General features: G+C 44.0%; 2 protein-coding genes across 3 annotated transcripts in view; both read right to left on the reverse strand.

Annotated features, from left to right (window-relative positions):
* Heatr3 (HEAT repeat containing 3) overlaps positions 1-22,783 on the reverse strand; it is a 44,657-nt gene that overhangs the window by 10,013 nt on the left and 11,861 nt on the right. For both annotated transcript variants that reach the window (XM_048355653.1, XM_048355654.1), the window contains exons 6-11: positions 22,130-22,270; positions 12,998-13,284; positions 6,061-6,151; positions 5,775-5,932; positions 5,433-5,515; positions 3,916-4,052 (exon numbers count right to left, since the gene is read on the reverse strand). In XM_048355653.1, the coding sequence (XP_048211610.1) occupies positions 3,916-4,052; positions 5,433-5,515; positions 5,775-5,932; positions 6,061-6,151; positions 12,998-13,284; positions 22,130-22,270 (897 nt within the window). The remainder of the gene's footprint in view (positions 1-3,915; positions 4,053-5,432; positions 5,516-5,774; positions 5,933-6,060; positions 6,152-12,997; positions 13,285-22,129; positions 22,271-22,783) is intronic.
* LOC125358483 (HIV Tat-specific factor 1 homolog) lies at positions 6,158-9,218 on the reverse strand. The gene is given in 5 exon segments (XM_048355652.1): positions 6,158-7,091; positions 7,093-7,163; positions 7,165-7,222; positions 7,224-7,658; positions 7,660-9,218. Coding segments are annotated over 5 exon segments (2,307 nt in total). The 5' UTR covers positions 9,132-9,218; the 3' UTR covers positions 6,158-6,820.

Genomic DNA, 22,783 nt, shown 5'->3' on the forward strand with positions numbered 1-22,783 from the left:
CTGGAATCTTATTTCACTCAATCCCATCAAAGTGAGTAGCTGGCACAATTGGAATGAGCACCAGAGTACAGAAGTGGCTGGGCAGCCTATGTAGGGCTGATCGTGATCAGCCACATGTCCCCCTGCCATAGACCTTCTTAGTAACTTGGAAGATACGTGGATGGTGTAAGTGGTGGTAGGGTGGGTGGTCTCCCTGGCCTTTGCTGGCATTTGTCCCTTTAGCCAGCCTGATACCTGCGGAACTAGGAAGAGGCGCCCTTATTGCTCACGCCCATAGCCATCTACTCATTCTCCCACAGTCTGAGGCAGGGAGCAGGGCCAAACAGAAATCCACAGCCAGGGTCCCAATAAGCAGGGCCCACCCATAACATCTGTTTCCAATTTCTGCCCAGCCATGAGCTGACCTTGTCAAGCCCTAGTCCACAGCTGCCGTCTCTTGCCTTTGAACCGCTTGTCAGTGAGTGAAGTCCAAGTACCCAGGGCCTATTGCCAGCCAGCAGAAAGGCTTCTTCACTGGAATGAATGCACCTGTTCTTTGCTTCTGCTATATACAGAAGCACTGGGGTACGTTTCTCCCAGATCATGTGGCTGCCTCTGCAGGCATGACTGCTGGGGCCACAGAGACTATACCAAGCTGAGGCCTGGAAGAATGATGGATGGCTTCTGAATTGTGGGACAGGGTGACTAAGCACTTTGATGTTATTAAATAAATTCTATGTTCCTGGCTACTATTGACATAATCTTAAAACAAAGAAAGAAACAAATGTTTGTGACATGCTGCTAGATTAAGAACACTTTGATGTGTCTTGAAGCCATGATATTGTTTTTGTAGATATCACCCACTACAGGCCACTGTCACAACACATGACTGGGACAGGTTATCTTAATTGGCTCTCCACACATGAAAGGGACAGGACTGCAGACAGGGAAAGTTACTACTGGAGGATTGGGCTGTCCACATTGCTCAGGTCCATCTGTGTCCCATCTGTGTCCTCTTGTGTCCCTTAACACTGATACTTGGAGAAATGAAGATAAGAACTGGTCCCAAAAGTAACATAGTTGTTGTTTATTTTGGAATAACAATGAACTCTCTTATAATGAAATCCTATGAGACAGTCATTTATGCAGTAGATATATTTGGTAGTACTGGGGTGTGAACTCAGAGTTTCCCATTTAAGCCCAACCTCCATTCCTTTTTTGCCCTATTTGTGTGTGTGTGTGTGTGTGTGTGTGTGTGTGTGTGTGTGTGTGTGTGTGTGTCCTAAACTTGAACTTGGGACTAGGTGCTGTCCTTGATCTTTTTTGCTCAAAGCTACCACTCTACCACTTGAGCCACAGCTCCATTTCTAGCTTTTTTGATAATTTATTGGAGATAAGAGTCTCATGAACTTTCTTGCCCAGGCTGGCTTTGAACAGCAATCCTTAGATATCAGCTTCCCGAGTAGCTAGGATTATAGGTGTGAGCCACTGACGCTGTTATTTATTTTGTGTGCATGTATGGGTTTTTTTGTTTTTTTGGTGCTGGTCCCAGAGCTCCTTTTGCTTAAGGCTAGTGCTCTACCACTTGAGACACAACACCACTTCCAGCATTTTCTGTGTATATGGTGCTGAGGAATCAAACCCAGTGCTTCATGCATGCTAGGCAAGCACTCTACCACTAAGCCACATTCCCAGACCCAGGTTATTTTTCCTGGACTGGCTTGGAGCACAATCCTCTTATTTATGCTTCTTGCTCATTGCCACACCTAGCTGTTTCTGTTGAGATGAGGTCACAACAACATTTTTCCTGGACTGGCCTGAAACTGAGCTCCTTCTGATCTCAGCTTGAACTTGGGGACCCTGAATCGCAGGTAATGCACTAGGGGACTTCCACATTCCATGACGATGCATGAGGAGACTGGAGGAGCTTGCATGCACTGAGCATGGGTCACGTGAAAGCAATGGTGAGGGAGCCTCAGGGCACCCATCCTGTTCCAAGGGCTTCCTAGTTCATTCTTAGCTCAATTAAATGTTAGGCTTTTTTTTTTGATTGGTGAATTTCATTTAATAAATAGTAAATGAGTATCAAACCATATCTCTCATAGATTAGTATCTTTTTAATTGTGATTTATAGACCCCTATGGAACTAAATATAAACACTTTTAAATTAAAAAAAAATAAAAATTATGGCTTGGTGCTGGTGGCTCATGCCTATAATCTAGCTACTTAGGAGGTTCAAATTTAAAGAGTGAGGTTCAATGCCAGCCCAGGCAGAAAAGTCCATCAGACTCTTATCTGGAATTAACCAGCAAAAAGACAAAAGTGGAACTCTGGTTCAAATGACAGAGTGATAGCCTTGAGTGAAAAAGCTAAGGGAGAGAGTAAGGTCCTGAGTTCAAGCACAAATACAGGTGCAAAAATAAAATCACTCTAGGTTTTTGAGCATAAATGAAATTAATCCATAGAAGAGAGCTGTAGTCTAAGAGATGCAATAACTTTCATGCAAAGGCATTTGAAGAAAGATATGTGTTACAAAAGCAAGATGGAGGGCTGGGAATATGGCCTAGTGGTAGCATGCTTGCCTAGCATACATGGAGCCCTGGGTTCGATCCCTCAGCACCATGTAAATAGGAAAAGCCAGAAGTGGTGCTGTGGCTCAAGTGGTAGAGTGCTAGCCTTGAGCAAAAAGAAGCCAGGGACAGTGCTCAGGTCCAGAGTTCAAGTCCCAGGACTAGCAATAAACAAACAAACAAAAGCAAGGTGGAAGACTATATGAGGAATTGTGCCATCACTGCCTACACTATCTTTGAAGAATCTCTCTGAAAGGAAATAAAAGAAATTGTTTAACAGTGGTGTGATCCCGGGAGAGGAACTAAGACAAAAGGAAGGGCCCATCTAATTTACATTTTCTTATTACTTTTAAATTTTTTCCTACATAGAGTTTATATATTACCCACCCAAAGTTAGTTGTTGTTTTTTAAACCTTTTTTCTATTTTTCTTTTGTTATTATAAAGGCGATGTACACAGAGGATAGAGTTATACAAGTCCTGAGGCTTGAACTCAGGTCCTGGACATGGTCCCTTAGCTTTATTGCTCAAGACTGGTGTCCTACCATTGAGCTCTACCACTTCTGGCTGTTTGGTAGTTAAATGGAGATAAGAAGTTTTAAAGTCTTTCCTGCTCAGGCTGGCTTGAAACTGTGATCCTCAGATCTCAGCCTCTTGAGTAGCTAGGATTATAGATATGAACCACTGGCAATCTGCTCAAATTCTTACAATTAAGAAGAATTGAAAATTATGCAAATACACAAACACACATTTATTTGGTCAGTTGTGGGCCTTGAACTAAGGGCCTGGGCACTGTTTCTGAGCTCTTTTGCTCAAGGCTAGTGCTATACCATTTTAACCTACAGCACCACCTTAGGTTTTCTGGTGGTTAATTGGAGATAAGAATTTCACAGCCTTTCCACCTGGACTGGCTTAAATTCACAATCCTCAGATCTCAGGCTCCTGAGTAGCTAGGATTTCAGGCATGAGCCACCAGTGCTGGGCTATCCTTTTTTTTTTTTTTTTTTCTTCGATTCAACACTGATGACCGAACTCAGGGCCCTGTACTTGCCAGGGAAGTGCTCTTCCACTGAGCTAAATCCCCAACCCCACTCCAAACATCCTAATGAGGCCTTCATGATATTTATGATTCAGCCTTAATTGTACTTACATAACTGGGTGTAAACAAATTTAATAAAATAAAAATCTAACCAAGGGCCTGATGGCACACTTCAGCTTGATGCCATACACTGGCAACTTTGTTAGTATGTGGGAAAAGTCTGTGCAGATCAAAGGGCAAACACCACACAATTATCAAGTCCAAGTTCCTGCCCCTTTACAATTTGGCTCTATGCAAGCAGTCTTTGATAGTAAGGCTGAGATCTTTACCTGGCTGAGAAAACAGCAGCTCTGACAGGTGTTGCGCAAGTGTCTGGAGAGCTGGAGCTCCTCCCAGGTGATCCACATCGAGGAGGGACACCAGACTCTGGAGGCACACAAGGGCTCTACACTGTACAGTGTTCATCCTGTAACAGAAGAAACAGTGCTGTCTCCTTCTCTACAACTTACCCACTGCAACTCTATACAAATTCTTTTCTTTTTTTGAGACAGGGTCTTGCCATGTAGCCCTGAACTCATGATCTTCCTGCCTCCACCTGGGATTACAGATGTGTGCCACCACAGCTGGTGCAGAGTTAACGTTCCACCGAGGCTTAAGGTTGTGAGTGGAAATAGCTCAAAGTACAAAGGGGTGCAGGGACACAAAGGGCCTGATAGAGAACTGGCTTGGGAGTCATGAGGAAATCCAACTTGGAGGAATTTCCATGCAAGGTACCCTCTTCAAATTACTTTTAACTGTGAACTAAGACATAGGGTAAAAGATCCACACACATAAAGTTTAACAAATAATTTATAAAGCAAACACCCACACTCCTGAGCTTGACCCTCACAGTCCATGTCTCTTCCAGCTTGTACTCTACCTCCCTGACCTGTATGGTAAACTTTCTGCTTTTCTTTACAGGGCCACCTCCCAGGTGTGCATCCCTAGTTCAGTGTTGAGCTTTGTAAAGGCTGTCACAGTGTGTGTTGGGGATTCAGTTTTGGCCTTGGTGGGGGAAGGGTGCCAAGAGCTAGTCGCTGCCCTTCCCCCAGCCCTGGGACAGTGTAATAGCGAGTCCCTCCCACCTTCCGCCCTCAACCGGAAGAGAAGTCCCGGCCCCTGGGGGAGGCAGACACGTGCGTGCCACCATGATAGGGATTGTCCAGCCCACAAAGGAAGTTTCATGACATCACCTGATGGGCAGCCCGGCTTAGCCAATGGCCCAAGTCCTTCCCATTCCTGCCATTACCGCTATATAAACCCCCCTCCCAATTAAATCCTTGGAGACCCATTCAACCATCCAACCGTCTCCCCGATATCTTTGTCCTGCGGCTCCTGACACATTATGGGGGGCCGAAGAAGGGATTTCGGCATCCCACTTCAGCTTAGAGCAGTCCGGTAAGGACATGCCTTACTTTTTCTGCCGGTATGAGGGATAGGGCGGAGTTTCTTCCATAGAACTGAGGTTCAGGCATTCCCCGGGGAGATGGGGGGGGGAAGGGGTCCTCAGAGGCCCCGACAAGTGTGCACCTTCTCCATTTTGTCCCTGTGGTGAGCATAGGTACTCATTCACATTTGTATGGTAACATCAGACTTACTGACCCATTCTACCTGTGATGGAGGTCAAGGCTCTTTCAGGCTGGGGCCATTATGGGCCACACTTAGCATGATCTCGGCCATGGACCCTCATGCTCGGGAACTTGCACTGCTCTGGGTAGCTACCCAGGAACAGAACCTCTGTGTCTCAGCAGGAGTCAGTACTTTCTACCACCATTTCACAAATATCTGAAAACAGACAAGTTCTTACTTTCTAATCAAAGGTTTCCAGGTAGGGCTCTGGGAGCACATGTCAACAGCAGCACTGCTTGGAAAGGCAGTTTTCTCAAATACCTAGAGAAAGGACAAAAATGAAAGGAAAGTTATTTCAGACAAGATCTCTGCATAAATTCCAGCACCTTCCTTCCAGGTGAAATGGTTAGGAGTGATTAGACACAACCCCTTTCATCTATTCCCAGCACTGTTGGTTCTGACTGGTGCACAGTGCTACCATCACGTGCAGCTGCAGGTGTGTGCTGACTTCCTGGGTACATGAGGGAACAACAAGCTGAGCTTTCCCACGCTCCGCCAGCCTGGAGTGAGCATCAATTACCTTCTTTGGGATGAGGCAGTTGGTGAGAGCAGAGTGAATCTCGTGGGACAGGCACAGTGGGGTCAGTAGCTGCCCACCATCCTCACTAAAGGAAGTCTCCATGAAAGCATCGCTTTCATCGCTGCTCGACAGCTCTTCCCACTCATTGTCTGAGGGATCTGGAAAGGGTGGGAACCACACATAATGTAGTATTAAAGATGTCCCCCCTCCCCCCCGCCACTGCCCCACACATCATGAAGGTGGCCCCAGGCCCAGGAGAAAGAGCAGGAGCAAGCTGCCAGCAAACCTTCACTGCAGCACATGTTGACAATCACTTCCAGAGCGGTCTGCTGAGCTGCTAGCAAGGCTGTGGTCTCTCTCAGTTCCTTGTCAGTGGGCTAAAAAGCAGACAAACAAACAATTAAGTATTTCCTTGCATGCATTTCTTTATAGTTAAAGCCTACTTGGAAAACTTCCCCACTTGGAACGGAGCACATGTGGGTGGGGTAGGCAGAGAATAAGCCACAAATGCTAGAAGCACAAACAAGCATCTCAGTTCCTCCTGGCACAGGAGAACATGCCACCATTAACGGCATTTCCATCTGTCTACAGGGTGGCTTAGGTAGCTGGAAAGAACAGATAGATAACTCAGGAATTCTGAACTGAATTCACCCTGAAACTTAATCTCATGCGTTAAGGAAGTAATTCAGCATGCTAAGATTAAAACAAAAGCTCACTTCAGACACCAAGCATTTGCACGTAACAGACCGGTATTTAGGTACTTAGAGGTTTTCTTGGAGGAATCACATTAACACACATCTACTGTCAACAAGCCCTTCCTAAGGCAGACAGGCTAGCCAGCCTTTCTTCAAAAACGAAAAGTATTTCTTTTTCCTGCAGATTATCAAGTTACTTTATTTTTGAATATCATAAACTTCCATCAGAATACTTACAAAAATATTCTTTTGCATGAACTTAACAAACCTGATAAAAGGGCAAGTATCCAGTTTATTTACATTTTAACTATGAAGATGTAATTGAAAAGCCAGTTAAGATATATTTAAAATCTATAGGAAGACATAAAGGTAACAATAAAAAATTTCAACACATACTGCATTATGCACCCTACCACTATATACATGTTCATCTAACACTACTGATAACGACCATGAAGCACAGGCAGATGGAGATGGAGGGCTGTTCCTAAAAGCAAGAGTAAGGAATTGAACATCCTCATTGTCGTTCTCTTCATTGTCTTTGTTATCGTCATGACCAAGAATAAAGCTGCTGCCTGTGGACAGAGGCCCATCTGCCTTCACAGTCACCAGGGTCCCTTGCATCAGAATCACCCAACAACTTCTTATTGGAACCCTCATCATCATCGAATGACTTCTCAATGAAACTGTTATCCCTCAAACAATTTCTCATTGTCATCTTCATCTTCCTTAAGATCATCTTCTTCAAGTTTTCATTTGGCTTATCTTTTTCTTCTCATCAGAATCTTCACCTTTTTCATTTACATCTTCTTTCTCCTCTTTCTCATTATCAAAAACCTTCTCACACACACCTTCTTCCTTTTCTTCTGAGTCTTTGTCAGCGCCTTCCTCCTCCAGCGCTCTCTCAGACCCTTCATCAAATTTGGGCTTGTCAGTGTCATTTTCTTCTAACTCTGTGAGAGCTGTCCTCTCAGCATCTTTATCCAGACCATTTTGGTCTGTTTCTTTTTTGGCGCCTTCTTCAGACTGCCTACCAGGGCAGTCTTCATCAGATTCTTTCTCTGAGTCTTCCTCTTCCAGCTCATTGTTGAGGTTGCATTCTTCAGATTCGTTGTTGGGGTCTCCATCTCTTGAATCTTGTGGAAGGCCATTCCCTTCACAATCATTTTTTTCTTTCTTCTTAGACTCTTTCAGAGCCATTCTCTTTCACCTCTTCAGTAGAATCATCTTCAAGCCCTTTCTTTGTGCACCTTGCTTTACACTCTGTCTTGGGGCAGGCTCCTTCTGACTCTTTGGGAGGAGAGCTTTCTTTCATCTCTTTCTCAGGCCCATCTTCTTTAGCATCTTTCCCTAAAGCAGCTTCTCCAAATTCTTCCCTATTTTCTATCTTTACAGACTTCTTCTCCTCAATAGGTTCTATAAATGCCATTCTAGTTGAAGCCTCTTGAGCATTCACATTAGATGTGTATGGGCACTGCCTTACTCTTGAAGGCCCTGTCCTTTCTAGAGCACAGGCAGAATTTGGACACTGCAGGCCTCTGTCTGCCTCTGGAGCATTGAGGAATGCTTCCCATCCTCTCAACCTCTCCTCCCTTTCTCTTGAGGTCTCCTCTACCCGATAATCAGTAGTTCCATCCCATGCTTGGGCAGTAATTTGACGGCCACCAAACCACCTTCCATCAAGGATTTGAATACAATTATCAGCTTCCTTGGGATCCCTAAAGGACACAGAGGCTACACCATCTGGGTGCCTGTCAAAGAGAAAGAGTGTCTTAACTTGTCCAAACTTTGAACATTCAACTTGAAGATCTTCTCTGATCTCATTCAGCACTAATGGATCATTCTCAAAATCCATTGGGTGAAACATATTTTTGAGGATGACAACTCGCTCATGGCGCATTCGAGATGGTCCAGGTCTCCTCTCAGGTCTCCAATCCAACTCCTTTTGCTGAAGAAACAGCTTCTTCTTAAAATCTCTGCACTTCTTCTTCTTTTTTGAGGCATCATAGTCCCCTTTCTGATGAAACTCTGCCACCTCTACATGCAGCTTGTAGCCTCTAATTTCATCTTCATCCAAAAGCTTCAATGCAAGTGCCACAGATTCTCTCTTCAAATAACAGCAAAGCCCATCTCCTTTCAGATTTCCTTGATTATCTTTGTAGAGTTTAACTTTAAATTCTTCTGTCTGAGGATCTCTCATAATGATGCCAAACTTGGACATAAGCTGTATGAATTCATCCAGTGTAATGTCTGGAGGCAAGCCCGACACATACACATTTGTATTTTTGTCTTCTTCCACATGGAACCATCCTGAGTCGGTCTTTCTTTTTTCTCCCTTCTTTTTGGGATCAGCAGGCTCAGGGGTTTTTCTTTGTGGAGGTTCTTCTACAGGCTGACTACAGGATTCCTGGACACCGGCAAAAGAGCTAGCTGCACCGTCATTAGAGAAGCCATAATTAGCCTGATAGGCAGCAATGAAGTCTTCAGTGATCTTGGGGAACCAAGCCTTCTTATCCTGGTCCCACTCATACGGACTATCGGCCAGTTGCGGCCCCAAAGAATCCGTTTCTCCGTTGGGATCGTTATGGATGTCTCCGTACGATTCCTGCATTGGCAACTGCTCATCAAACTCGTCATCTTTATCCAAACTGTTGGCGCTCATGTTTCCTACCTAACCCTAACCCGAGAGCAGGGATCGGAGATGCGAAGAGGCCAAAACGACACAGAAGAGGAGCAGAGAAAGAGGGTCAACCATGCTAGCTCTACTCCGCCCCACCCCCACCTCCCTCTGCCCCTCACCCGGCCCCGCCCCCGCCCCACCCCCATCGCATCACAGCCTCTTGGCCTCTGGCTCCGCCCTCTTTTCCTTTTCTTTTTGCTGCTGGTCTTGGGGCTTGTACTCCATAGTCCCGTACCTGAGCTTTTCTTGCACAGGCTGGTTCTCTACCACTTGAGCCAAAGCTCCACTTCCAGCTTTTTGGTGGTTTATTGAAGCTACAAAGTCTCATGTACTTTTCTGCCTGAGCTAGCTTCAAGCTTCAATCCTCACATCTCATTCTCCTGAGTAGCTAGGATTAGAGGCATGAACTATCAGCACATGGCTAGAAAACAAAAAGTACTTCTTTTTTTTTTTTTTGGCCAGTCCTGGGCCTTGGACTCAGGGCCTGAGCACTGTCCCTGGCTTCTTCCCGCTCAAGGCTAGCACTCTGCCACTTGAGCCACAGCACCGCTTCTGGCCGTTTTTTTTGGTATATGTGGTGCTGGGGAATCGAACCTAGGGCCTCGTGTATCCGAGGCAGGCACTCTTGCCACTAGGCTATATCCCCAGCCCCAAAAAGTACTTCTTGAAGCCTGAAAGAAGTGGGGAACACTTTTCTGGGAACGTGTAATACCAATGTATAATCTCATCCAGTCACATCACCTAAAACAGGTCATGTAAATTTATATCACCATAATTCTTAAAATTGTCTATGAAAAATGAAACATCCACGCCAATATTTCAAAATAGTGGAATCAGCTTAAAAATATGTACTTCTTTGTCTTTTTCCAAATTTCATTTATAGTTGCTTTTTGGTGTCCCATAATATTCTGTTAAATGGAACACCCATTTGTGATTATAGTCAACTCTGTACCTGTGGGTATAGCAATCATGGATTCAACCAACTTTGCACAGGCTATCCTCACCTTCCTGGGCTGTGATCCTGCAGCCTTGGCCTCCTTAGAGCTGGGACCACAGACACATGGCACAGTACCCAGCTAACTAACTTAGGAACAAAAATCCCTGGAGGAGAATTACTGTCTTTCTTGTGACTACAGTTTACAAACCAGTTCCATAGCATTTGCACTGTTAGTCAGGTGGGGAATACGGGGCAGTGCAAGTGCTTGCCCAAAAGTCTCAGCTTTGATGCCAGCACCACAAGCAAACAAAAACCCTTCTTGTCTGACAATGAGTTCATAATCCAGGGGTGCCTAAGAGCATATGGGGAGATGGACACTGGCTGGATGTGAACATTCCAACATTCTTATATATAAGGTGACCAGCGGAGAATCTGAGCAAGCAATCCCTCATGGATGTGGACAGCCAGCTGCAATGGATCCTTAGATCCTCAGACTTACAGGGTCCAAGGTTAAAAACATACTGGTGGAGCTGGGCCTAGTGGTAAAGTGCTCGCCTCATATACATGAAGCCCTGGGTTCGATTCCTCAGCACCACATATACAGAAAAAGCCTAAGAGGCACTGGGGCTCAAGTGGTAGAGTGCTAGCCTTGAGCAAAAGGAAGCCAGGCTCAGTGCTCAGGCCCTGAGTTCAAGCCCCAGGGCTAGCAAAAACAAACAAACAAAAAAAACAACACAGTGGTAGGGTCTCTATGCACATTTTCCTTTTCAGAATGTTTGGGCTCGTTAAAATCCCACCAACAAATTCTCTGTCCTGGAAAATTTTTTTACTTTTAAAAATATTTATTTATTTTATTTATTTGTGTTTGTCCTGGGGTTTGAATTCATAGCTTTGATGATGCCCTTGAACTTCCATTTTTTTGCTCAACGCTAGTGCTCTACCACTTGAGCCACAACTGTATTTCGCTTTTTTGTTAGGTTAGTGGAGGTACGAGTCTCACAGACTTTCCTTCCTGAGCTGGCTTCAAATCTCCCTTAGATCTCAGCCTCCTGCATAGCCAGGATTACAGGAGTGAGCCATCTGTGCTTGGCTGGCCTGAGATATTTTTATTAGCGTATATTAGGCATACAAGAGGGATTTCACTGTGACATCCACACATGTATTCAATGTATCCTCATCCCATCAATCTCTTACCTTCTTCCCTCTTTTTAAATCAATTTCAACGAGTTTCATTGCTCTATTTTCAAACAAACAAGAAAACTACTTCATTGATCCAAGAATCTAAGTACAAGTTTGAACGAGCTCTAGAGGGGGTAGCTTGGGTGTAGCTCAGTGGTAGAGTTCATGCTTAGCATGCTGGAGCCCTGGATTTAAACCACAGAACCACACATCATATTGCTAATTTAATAGGTGTTGCCTAGCAAGTCCTAAATTTGTTCTTCATTTATTCCTACTAACTGTATAGAAAACCATTCCTACTTGCTTTGTGCATGTGTCATTACTGATTAAACAAGCCTCTATCAGAGTAGACCGTAGCTTAGGAAGACTTGCTGCTGGGCTGTCACCACTTCAGTGGTACAAAGAGAGGCTTCGATTCTAGAATTAACTTCCACTTTATGTAAAGGCTGCTCAGAACATTGCTTTGCTTTTTACTGTTCTAAATTGACATCAAAGTAGATGACATGCAATGTCAACTGAGATTTGCTTCAATGTAAGCAAGGTGTGGGGAACACACACCTTGACTGGGAGCTGGGGAGGGGACTCACACTGTTAAAAACAATCCAGGTTGCTCAGTGAAGACTTTAAAAGCAATTTTGTGCTATGAGAAACACTGGACATTATAATCACAAAATAATTATTTGTAGTGCTATCAATCAAACCTAGGGCCTTGAACATGGTAAGCATGTGTTCTATCAGTGAGTATATCCTCAACCCCTCTATTTAAAAATAATATGTAAGAAAACAAATCTCTACATAACACCTAATTATGGATACTTTTTAAACAATGTACTTCTATCTTAACCTTGGTAGACTTGGGTCTCCTCATTTACTCCCTCTAGGAGACCAGGGGAACAGGCTGGGAGCAGGAAAGTCACAAAGAATAGCCTTCTCCCACTGCCTGCTAGTGTTTCAGAAGCCCAGAGTTCATACAGCCTTGCTGCTATTCCCACCTTTGCTCCTGACAATCTAGCAGTAAAGATGGTATCCTGGCACCTGCGGAGACACAGGCACTAGAGGTAAGAATTAAACATTGAGTTCAAATACGTGGTGTCACCTAAGGAGACACTATGGTTTTCATGTGACTCCATTCACAAACAATCCAAGGACAGGAAAGCCTTCTTACTTTGTAGTTACCCCACCAATGCAATGCTTTGGTTGTTCATATATAGTAGTACTATCTAGAAAAGTACACAAGCCTTTGCTATTTTAGCTGAAATGATTCCTGAACTAGACTGCTTAGCCTCCCCACAAAATCCCAGCCCCAGATAAGTCAAACCTTCACTGATTTTCTACTAAGCAGTAGTAAGTCAATGAAGGTTTGACTTGTCACTTTGCTAAACAGGAGACTAGAATGTTGGAGACAATCTGAACAAAGTACAAGTTTTTTTAATTTGAAGACAGTCTTGGAGGCAATGTGTAACTGAAGTGAGAGGCAGAGTTAGGAAGATAACTGGGTATTTCTAACATGTTCCAAAAAGATTGGTCTAGCTGATCCTTAAAATTTCCTGTATTTAATTTTAGACAAGAGATTTTCCCCCTCTCTGGGAGTTGACTTCTAATGAGAATCCATGCGAACGCAGCACTAATTCTCTTTCTACAGCCAATTTTGCTAGGGCTTTTCTATAAAGCTAGAAATATGCTGAAAGAAAACAGCTGTTATTATTCCATTCTGAACATCAATTTGACTTACTGGAAGTAAATCAGAAATAAAAGTTTTTCTTCTGACTTTTCTCTTTCGAGGAGTTTCCTCCATTTCATCATCTTCAACCAGATCAGCGCCATTAATGCCACTAGCATGCTCCAGGACTTCCTCAGTCTCCGCAGCCATCTTCATCCTCTGGGTCTCGGCCTCCTTCATCTGAATAACTGTTTCCATAGCATCCACTTCTAAAACTTCAGATAAGATCTTCAGTATGGCATTTATGATCTCTGCCTGACTCTTGGATGGAATAATGTCCTTTAGATTCCAGACTGTGCCTAGGAAAAATGAAGAAAAACTTACGTGTAAAACCTTATAGTAAGAACAGTTTCCACAAGAATGGGTCTTCAACCTCAAAGGTAATTTTAAAATGTCTCAATCCCATTGCATTTGTTCAGGTTTAATGAAATGTCAAAAAGTCAGTGAGACTCATTTTTTTTTTGGCTGGTTGTGGGGCTTAAACTCAGGGCCTGGGCACTGTCCCTGAGCTTGTTCACTCAAGGCTAGAGCTCTACCACTTTGAGCCACCAGGCAACTCCCAGTTTTCTGTTGATTAATTGGAGATAAGAGTCTCTTGGACTTACTAGCCCAGGCTGGCTTCAAATTGCTATCCTGAGATCTTAGCCTCCTAAGTAGCTAGGATTAGAGGCATGAGCCACCTGCACCTGACTGTTTGGGAGACTCTTATCTCCAATTAAACACCAAAAAGCTGGAAGTGGAGCTGTGGCTCAAGTGGTAGAGTACTAGCCTTGAACACAAAACTATAGGGAAAGCACTGAGGCCCTGAATTCAAGCTCCTAGACACACACTCTCTCTTTCTCTCTCTCACACTCACACACACACACACACAAACACTGCACAGCTATGTGTAGTGCTTTCTACCCCCAAATCCCAGCCCGTGGGAGTCTGAGGTTTGAGGATCAAGAGTTCAAGCCAGGCTAAGTCATAATCTTCTCCCTGCCTTGGCACATAATGTCTCTCAGATAATCAACATATCAATACACACAGAGAACAATGATCAGGTTTCTATGAATGACAGAGTGAACTGCCTTGCTTTCTTTCATCTTGACCCTAGCTGCTTTTCTTTTTCCAAGAGTGGAATGGAATGCACTGGACTCCAGGTCTCATGTGCACAAAACAGATGCTGGCTTTTGCTTATCAAGCTAAAATAGGAGCTAAAACGTTAAGTAGTTTTTTTTAAAGTGATGGCAAAATAAAACTACCACTCTGGCACATACCCAAAAGGCAGAAAGCGTCACTCCACAATACTGGGGCATTATCCACAAGAGCCAAAAGGTGACAACAAATAAATGCAAATTGTTCTACTTACATAAGGCATGTACAGTTAAATTCAGAAACAGAAAATAGAATGTAGGTTATCAGAAACTAGGGGAAAGAAAATGTCATTTACTGAGTCCAGTTTCAGTTTTGCAAGATATAAAGGAGATCCAGAGTTATATTGTACAACATGTACTTATTTTATACCACCAAATTTCATACTCAAAATAATCCCAATGGCGGTGAGAGAAAGATGGCGCCGAAAGAATAGGGAGGCACCCCGACTCGCACCAACTGAATAGCGAGCTGGGAACTCCAACACCCAACACCCCATCAAGAACCCAGCAAAACCAGCAGCCAGAAGCAGTGGAGAAACGCAGGAAAACAAAAAGGAGCAAAAAAGAAGAACCGAAAACCTACACGGAGCCGGAGATTCTCCGGGGCACCTCCCCCCACCAGCCGACCCTGGCCCAAACAGGGCCAGGCTGGGAAAGGGAAACCCAGCGATCGGCAGACAGGCTGCCAGGAGCGCAGAATTCATATAGCGGGAGACCCCACGGACACAAGGCAGGGTGCAGACCAAGACACACACCGGCAGCGACGAGAAGTTCGGGTCCACACTGGGTTCGGACAAGGGAACCCAGCGCGGCAGAAAGAGGGAACGGGGGAAGCCACCACGACACTTCGCCAACCCCTGAAGGGCCAACGGCTGCGCGGGACACACACACAAAGCAGCAAAAGTGAGTCCCCCATTATCCCCTCCCCCCAACGGGAGACCCAAGCCCGACAAAGAAGTTAGATCTCCCTCCCTCCCCCTCCCCACTCCCGAGGGAACAAAGAACCCCCAAATCAGGTGGGAAGCTCCCATCAGGCGCTGGGAAGCCAGTTTAGCAGGGGAAGGGCGGAACAGCCCCAAGCCCCCACAGGTTCCTGAACTGGCAGAACTGGCCCCGTCCCCTTCCCAACAGGGGCCGGGGGACGGCCGGCAGGGCAAGCCCCACCCGAGGCGCCTGGACCTTGCAGACTCTTACAACCAAAATCACAGGCGCTGGTGGACAATACCAGCCCAGCAGGGTCACCTGAGCCTGATCAGGTCCCCCCTCCTCGCAGCGGAGGCGAGGTCTGAGGGTGCCAAGCCACACCCGGACAGTCAATCCCACTGGGCCCCACACATACCGCCCCCCCCCAACGGACTCGTGGGAGGGCGCAAGCACAACCCAACAACCCAGGACTCGCTCTGGGAGGCATATCCCGCTAAAGTCCATGTTGTAGTGGACAACAGCGCACAGGAGGGCAGGGCCCCCGGCGACAGCGCCCGCTCTGGTAGGCGTGTACCCTGCACTAGTGGGCGGGGCCACAGCGGCAGCACCTGCTGCCGTAGATACACCTACACAGGAGGGAGGAAAGAGCTACAAACCAAACCTGAGAAGCCACCCAGATTTCCAGAAGCGCAAATCACAAAGAAACATAACTCAGTTCATCAAAGGACAAGCCAACTCGCCAGCTCCAAAAAGCAGCACGACTGAAGAGGAGATGGAGACTAAAAAAGCAAATGAGGCCATGTTAACAGGAATGATCGAAAGCGTCAGAAATGAAATCAGAAAACAATTCCAGGAGTTTAGAGCGGAAATCTGGAAGGACACCCAGGAAGCCAAGAAAGAAATGGAAGCAAAAATGGATACAATGTAAGCCACCTTTAAAGAAAATCTCCACATCCTGAGAATTGAAATGCATGAAAAAATAGATTTAAAATACAATTCTTTAAAGGAAGAAATTTCCACGATGAAAGCTGATATGACAACCATGAATAGCTCTCTGACATCCATAAACTCCGCAATTGAAACCATAACACAAAGAGTGGACCATATAGAATCCAGAATCTCTTGCCTGGACGATGAAGCAGCTGACAACAACCAGAAAATGACCACACTCCAAGAAAAGGTGAAGCTTCAGGGAAGATTAATCCAGGAACTAATGGACAAAGAAAAGAGATATACTCTGCGCATAATTGGAATAGAAGAAGGAGCCGAATATCAGAACAGAGGGCTTAATCATGTTCTCAATAAAGTTATTGCAGAAAACTTCCCCAATCTCACAGGGGACCCCATCCAGGTAACCGAAGCCTATAGGACACCTGGCAGGCCAGACCCCAGGAAAACCACCCCAAGGCACATAATATTCATGACTACAGACCTCAAGATTAAAGAGCAAATTCTGAATTCAGCCAAAGCGAAGAAGGAAACTTTTTTCAATGGGAAGAGGATTCGAATAACATCCGACTTATCCACACAAACTTACCAAGCTCGAAGTGAGTGGAAGAACACCATCCAAGTACTCCAGAATAACAATTTACAACCTCGGATCAAATATCCAGCGAAATTGGAGTTCACATTCGAAGGGAGAACCAGATCTTTCCACACCAAAGAGGAGCTAAAGGAGTATGTGAATAAAAAACCAGCCCTACAGCGAATATTAAGAGGGGAACCCCACCCAACAGAGATCGTAAAAGACACACAGACAGAATCAGAAAGAAACTTCAATAGCCAAAGTCCAGCAGAAAGACCAGCTCACTAAAGACAAGAAGAAAAAAAAAAAAAAACAGGAAAAAACAGCCCACCAAGAAAATGGAAGGAGAAAAAAACACCCTTATCCTTGATCTCTTTAAATATAAATGGCTTAAACTCCCCGATTAAGAGGAGCAGACTGGCAGAATGGATTTGCAAACAAAAAGTTGACATCTGCTGTCTACAAGAGACGCACTTTACAGCAAGGGACAAAAACAGGCTTCGAATGAAAGGATGGAGCAAGATCTACCAAGCAAATGCACCCACCAAAACGGCAGGTGTAGCCATTCTGATCTCAGACAAGCTGGACTTCTCTTTAAAGTCCACTCAAAAAGACAAAGAAGGGGGCTGGGGATATAGCCTAGTGGCAAGAGTGCCTGCCTCGGATACACGAGGCCCTAGGTTCGATTCCCCAGCACCACATATACAGAAAACGGCCAGAAGCGGCGCTGTGGCTCAAGTGGCAGAGTGCTAGCCTTGAGCGGGAAGAAGCCAGGGACAGTGCTCAGGCCCTGAGTCCAAGGCCCAGGACTGGCCAAAAAAAAAAAAGACAAAGAAGGACACTACATATTAATACAAGGAAAAATCCAGAATCAAGACATCACGGTGATAAATGTATACTCACCGAACAAAAGAGGCCCGACATATGTCAAGCAAATTCTCAAAGAATTACAGAGCAAGATAGACGCAAACACAATCATAGTGGGTGACTTTAATACTCCTCTCTCTCCAAGAGACAGATCCAACACCCAGAGGATTAGTAAGGGAGCTGAGGACCTAAATAACACCATTTCCCAAATGGATCTAACATACCTATATAGAACCTTTCACCCTACAGAGACCCAATACACCTTCTTTTCAGCAGCCCATGGATCATATTCCAAAATAGACCACGTCATAGCCCACACAAAGAACCTCAGCAAATACAAAAGTATTGACGTCATCCCATGTATTATATCTGATCACAGTGGATTAAAGGTAACCCTCAACAGCAAAGGAAACCACAGACATTATACACACTCTTGGAGGCTAAACCCCATGCTGCTATCCAACACTTGGGCCACAGACCAAATTAAAGATGAAATCAACGAATTCATAAGCCACAAAGACAAAGAAAACACATCACAAAGAAACCTATGGGACAGAGCTAAGGCAGTACTGAGGGGCAAGATCATTGCACTCAGCACCCACATTAAAAGAATGGAAGCAGCGCAGGTGAATACCCTCACGATGAAACTAAAACAACTGGAGAAACAAGAAATGACAGAATCTAAAACGACTAGGAGGGGAGAGATCACAAAGATTAAAGAAGAGATAAATCTGATTGAAAATAGAAAGACCATTCAACAAATAAATAAGACTAAAAGCTGGTTCTTTGAGAAAATAAACAAAATTGACAGACCCCTTGCAAGACTCACAAAAAAAAGAAGACAAGAGACTCATATACGTAAAATCAGGGACTCCACTGGAAAAATTACAACAAGTACACACGATATTCAAACAATCATAAGGAGCTATTTCCAAAACCTCTAATCAGCAAAAAACAATAATTTTACAGAAATGGATCAATTCTTAGAGAAGTACAAACTGCCCAAACTGAACCAAGAAGAAATAAATCAACTAAATAAACCAATAACTTACGGTGAGATACAGGAGGTAATCAAGAACCTCCCTACTAAGAAAAGCCCAGGCCCAGATGGATTCACCAACGAATTCTACAAAACCTTTAGTGAGGAGCTAATACCAATACTCCTCAAACTCTTCCGCGAAATAGAAACGGAGGGAGAAATCCCAAACTCATTCTACGAAGCTAATATCATACTCATTCCCAAACCAGGCAAAGACCCAACAAAAAAAGAGAACTACAGACCAATATCACTAATGAACACAGACGCAAAGCTCCTCAATAAAATATTAGCTAATAGGATCCAGAAACTGATCAAGAATATCATACATCATGACCAAGTAGGCTTCATCCCTCAGTCACCAGGATGGTTCAACATCCGTAAATCAATCAACGTAATTCACCACATAAACAGATCTAAAATTAAGAATTACATTGTTATCTCAATCGATGCCCAAAAAGCCTTTGACAAAATACAACATCCATACCTATTAAAAGCTTTGGAGAGAACAGGAATAGATGGAACATTCCTCAAAACAATAAAAGCCATATACAACAACAGACCAACTGCTAATATCATATTAAATGGAGAGAAACTTAAATCATTCCCCCTAAACTCAGGAACAAGACAAGGATGCCCACTCTCCCCACCTCTGTTCAACATAGTGCTGGAGGGCTGGGGATATAGCCTAATGGCAAGAGTGCCTGCCTCATATACACGAGGCCCTAGGTTCGATTCCCCAGCACCACATATACAGAAAACGGCCAGAAGCGGCGCTGTGGCTCAAGTGGCAGAGTGCTAGCCTTGAGCGGGAAGAAGCCAGGGACAGTGCTCAGGCTCTGAGTCCAAGGCCCATGACTGGCCAAAAAAAAACCAAAAAACAAAAAAAAACAACATAGTGCTGGAATCCCTAGCAATAGCAATAAGGCAAGAGGAGGACATCAAAGGGATCCACATCCGCAAGGAAGAAATCAAGTTATCCCTATTCGCAGACGACATGATCTTATATCTGAAGGACCCAAAAAACTCAGTACCCAAACTCCTACACCTAATAAACCAATTTGGCAAAGTACCAGGATACAAAATCAATCCACAAAAGTCAGCAGCTTTTCTGTACACCAGCAATAGACAAACAGAAAAGGAAATTATGGAAACAATTCCATTTACAGTAGCCAAAAAAAGAATAAAGTACCTAGGGATCAACTTAACCAAGGGCGTGACGGACCTATTCACCTATTCACCTATTCTAATAAGGGAAATCAAAGAAGACACAAGGAGATGGAAAGACCTCCCATGCTCATGGGTAGGCAGAATCAATATAGTGAAAATGGCCATATTGGCCAAATTGTTATACAAATTCAATGCAATACCTATCAAAATCCCAGCCATATTCTTCACTGAAATAGAGAAACCAATCCATAAATTCATATGTAACAGCAAAAAACCTAGAATAGCCAAAGCAATTCTAGGCAAAAAAACAGTGCAGGAGGTATCACAATACCAGACTTCAAGCTCTACTACAAGGCCATCATAACAAAAACAGCATGGTATTGGTATAAAAACAGATCGGAAGACCAGTGGATTAGAATTGAAGACCCAGAAATAAAACCGCACTCTTACAGCCAACTGATATTCGACAAAGGAGCTAAAGACATACAATGGAATAAACATAGCCTCTTCAACTACTGGTGCTGGGAGAACTGGGCAGCCATATGCAGAAAACTCAAAGTAGACCCAAGCCTATCACCATGCACCAAGATCAACTCAAAATGGATCAAGGACCTCAACATCAGACCTGAATCCTTGAAACTACTGAAGGACAGAGTAGGAAAGACACTAGAACTTATAGGCACAGGAAGGAACTTCCTGAATAGAGTCCCAGGGGCACAACAAATAGGGGAAAGACTCAACAAATGGGACTACTACAAATTAAAAAGTTTCTGCACAGCTAAGGTCATAGCCACCAAAATAGAAAGACAGCCAACGATATGGGAAAGGATATTTACCAGCACAGCAACAGACAAAGGCCTAATATCTGTCATCTACAGAGAACTCAAAAAACTAAGCCCCTCCAAGCCCAATAAACCTATTAGGAAATGGGCAAAAGAGCTAAAGAGAGACTTCACAAGAGAAGATATAAAAATGGCAAAGAAACACATGAGGAAATGCTCAACATCCCTGCTAGTAAAGGAAATGCAAATAAAAACAACCCTGAGATACCACCTCACCCCAGTTAGAATGGCCTATACTCTGAACTCAGGAAACAACAAATGCTGGAGGGGCTGTGGGGAAAGAGGAACCCTTCTCCATTGTTGGTGGGAGTGCAAATTAGTACAACCACTTTGGAGAACAGTATGGAGGTTTCTCAAAAAGCTCAATATAGACCTACCCTATGACCCAGCCATACCACTCCTAGGCATCTATCCTAAACAGCAAAACCCAAGATATCAAAAAGACATTTGTACTTCCATGTTTATCGCAGCACAATTCACAAGAGCTAAAATATGGAAACAACCCAGATGCCCCTCCACAGACGAATGGATCCAAAAAATATGGTACTTATACACAATGGAATACTACATAGCGATTAGGAATGGTGAAATATTGTTATTCGCAGGGAAATGGTCAGAACTCGAACAAATAATGTTGAGTGAGACAAGCCTAGAATACAGAAAACAAAGGGGCATGATCTCCCTGATATATGACTGTTAACAAAGGGAGACGGAGAGACAGTAGAGACCAAGTCTGTGAACACTGTATATGTGCTTGATACATTGTATATTGCATATGGGTCTACCTGACCTAGACAAGGGATGGAAAAACAGGTTGTAAGATATCACAAGAAATGTACACACTGCCCTACTATGTAACTGTACCCTCTTTGCACAACACCTTGTAAAAAAATTTATGTTCAATTAATAATAAAAAAAATATAATTAAAAAAAAATCCCAATGGCAAGTGTTACAAAAATTTTACAATTAAAGAACAACCAGGGCTGGGGATATAGCCTAGTGGCAAGAGTGCCTGCCTCAGATACACGAGGCCCTAGGTTCAATTCCCCAGCACCACATATACAGAAAACGGCCAGAAGCGGCGCTGTGGCTCAAGTGGCAGAGTGCTAGCCTTGAGCGGGAAGAAGCCAGGGACAGTGCTCAGGCCCTGAGTTCCAAGGCCCAGGACTGGCCAAAAAAAAAAAAAAAAAAAAAAGAACAACCAAAATTCTCAAGATAAATGACTTCACAAAGTCAAAGAACAAGAGGAAATTATACAAAAAACTATATGAAGTCCCTACTAAGATTCAACTAACTGTCAGATCATGTCCTATTTGTGCTCTGATATTGGAGCAACAGCACTTGGGGCTGAGGAACACAGAGCAAAGGAAGTGGTCATGTCTTGGATGCCCAGACTCAGCTTTGGAACTCATTGGCTCATAAATCAAAGGAGATTCTCATTTCTTTACTAAGCAAAAATAGTTGGTTAGACTGAAAACAAATCAGAAGGCCTCCTGATAATGGGCAATAACAGGAACTGAGGTCTCTCTCCATCAAATGTTACAAAGTTCAGAACAGACTTGGAAGTGCAGAGAGCCCTGGTGTGGCACAACAAGGGACTGGAGTAGTGAAACAGCACAGGTTTGCATTTGACAAAACTTTACCTGCCACCAAAGTCTTTAACAGAATGTACTCCATGGAGCTGACAGGACAAAGCATGGCACATTCCAGCCCATGCAATGCTGTGGAATTGAGAGATTTCAGTAGCTCTGGGTTATCTTCTGTCACTGTCTGCAAACAATATGCTGAAAGACAACAGCCAAATATTGAGGAACAAATGAACTCTGTCTAGCAGAATTTTTACCAGTGCAAATTATCAAAACATGTATATCTTGTTTATAACTTTTTTAGACTCTATAGCCTTTGCAGAATGTGTATGCTGTTCTTTGAGGAAGGAACATACAAATGAAGCTTCCTGAGCTACTGATGCTGGCAAGAACTTTTAATTTTCTCCTTCCTTCCTTCCTTCCTTCCTTCCTTCCTTCCTTCCTTCCTTCCTTCCTCTTTTTTGCCAGTCCTGGGGCTAGAGACTCAGGGCCTGAGCACTGTCCCTGGCTTTATTTATTTATTTATTTTTTTGCTCAAGGTTAGCACTCTACCTCTTGAGCCACAGGGCCACTTCTGGCTGTTTCTGTGTATGTGGTGCTGAGGAATCGAACCCACGGCTTCATGCATGCAAGGCAAACACTCTACCGCTAAGCCATATCCCCAGCCCACCTTTTCTAAGTTTCTAATTCTTTACAGAACTAAAAGGCATT

This window comes from Perognathus longimembris, chromosome 10, assembly GCF_023159225.1.
Source record: "Perognathus longimembris pacificus isolate PPM17 chromosome 10, ASM2315922v1, whole genome shotgun sequence".
In the NCBI taxonomy this organism is placed as follows: Eukaryota; Metazoa; Chordata; class Mammalia; order Rodentia; family Heteromyidae; genus Perognathus; species Perognathus longimembris.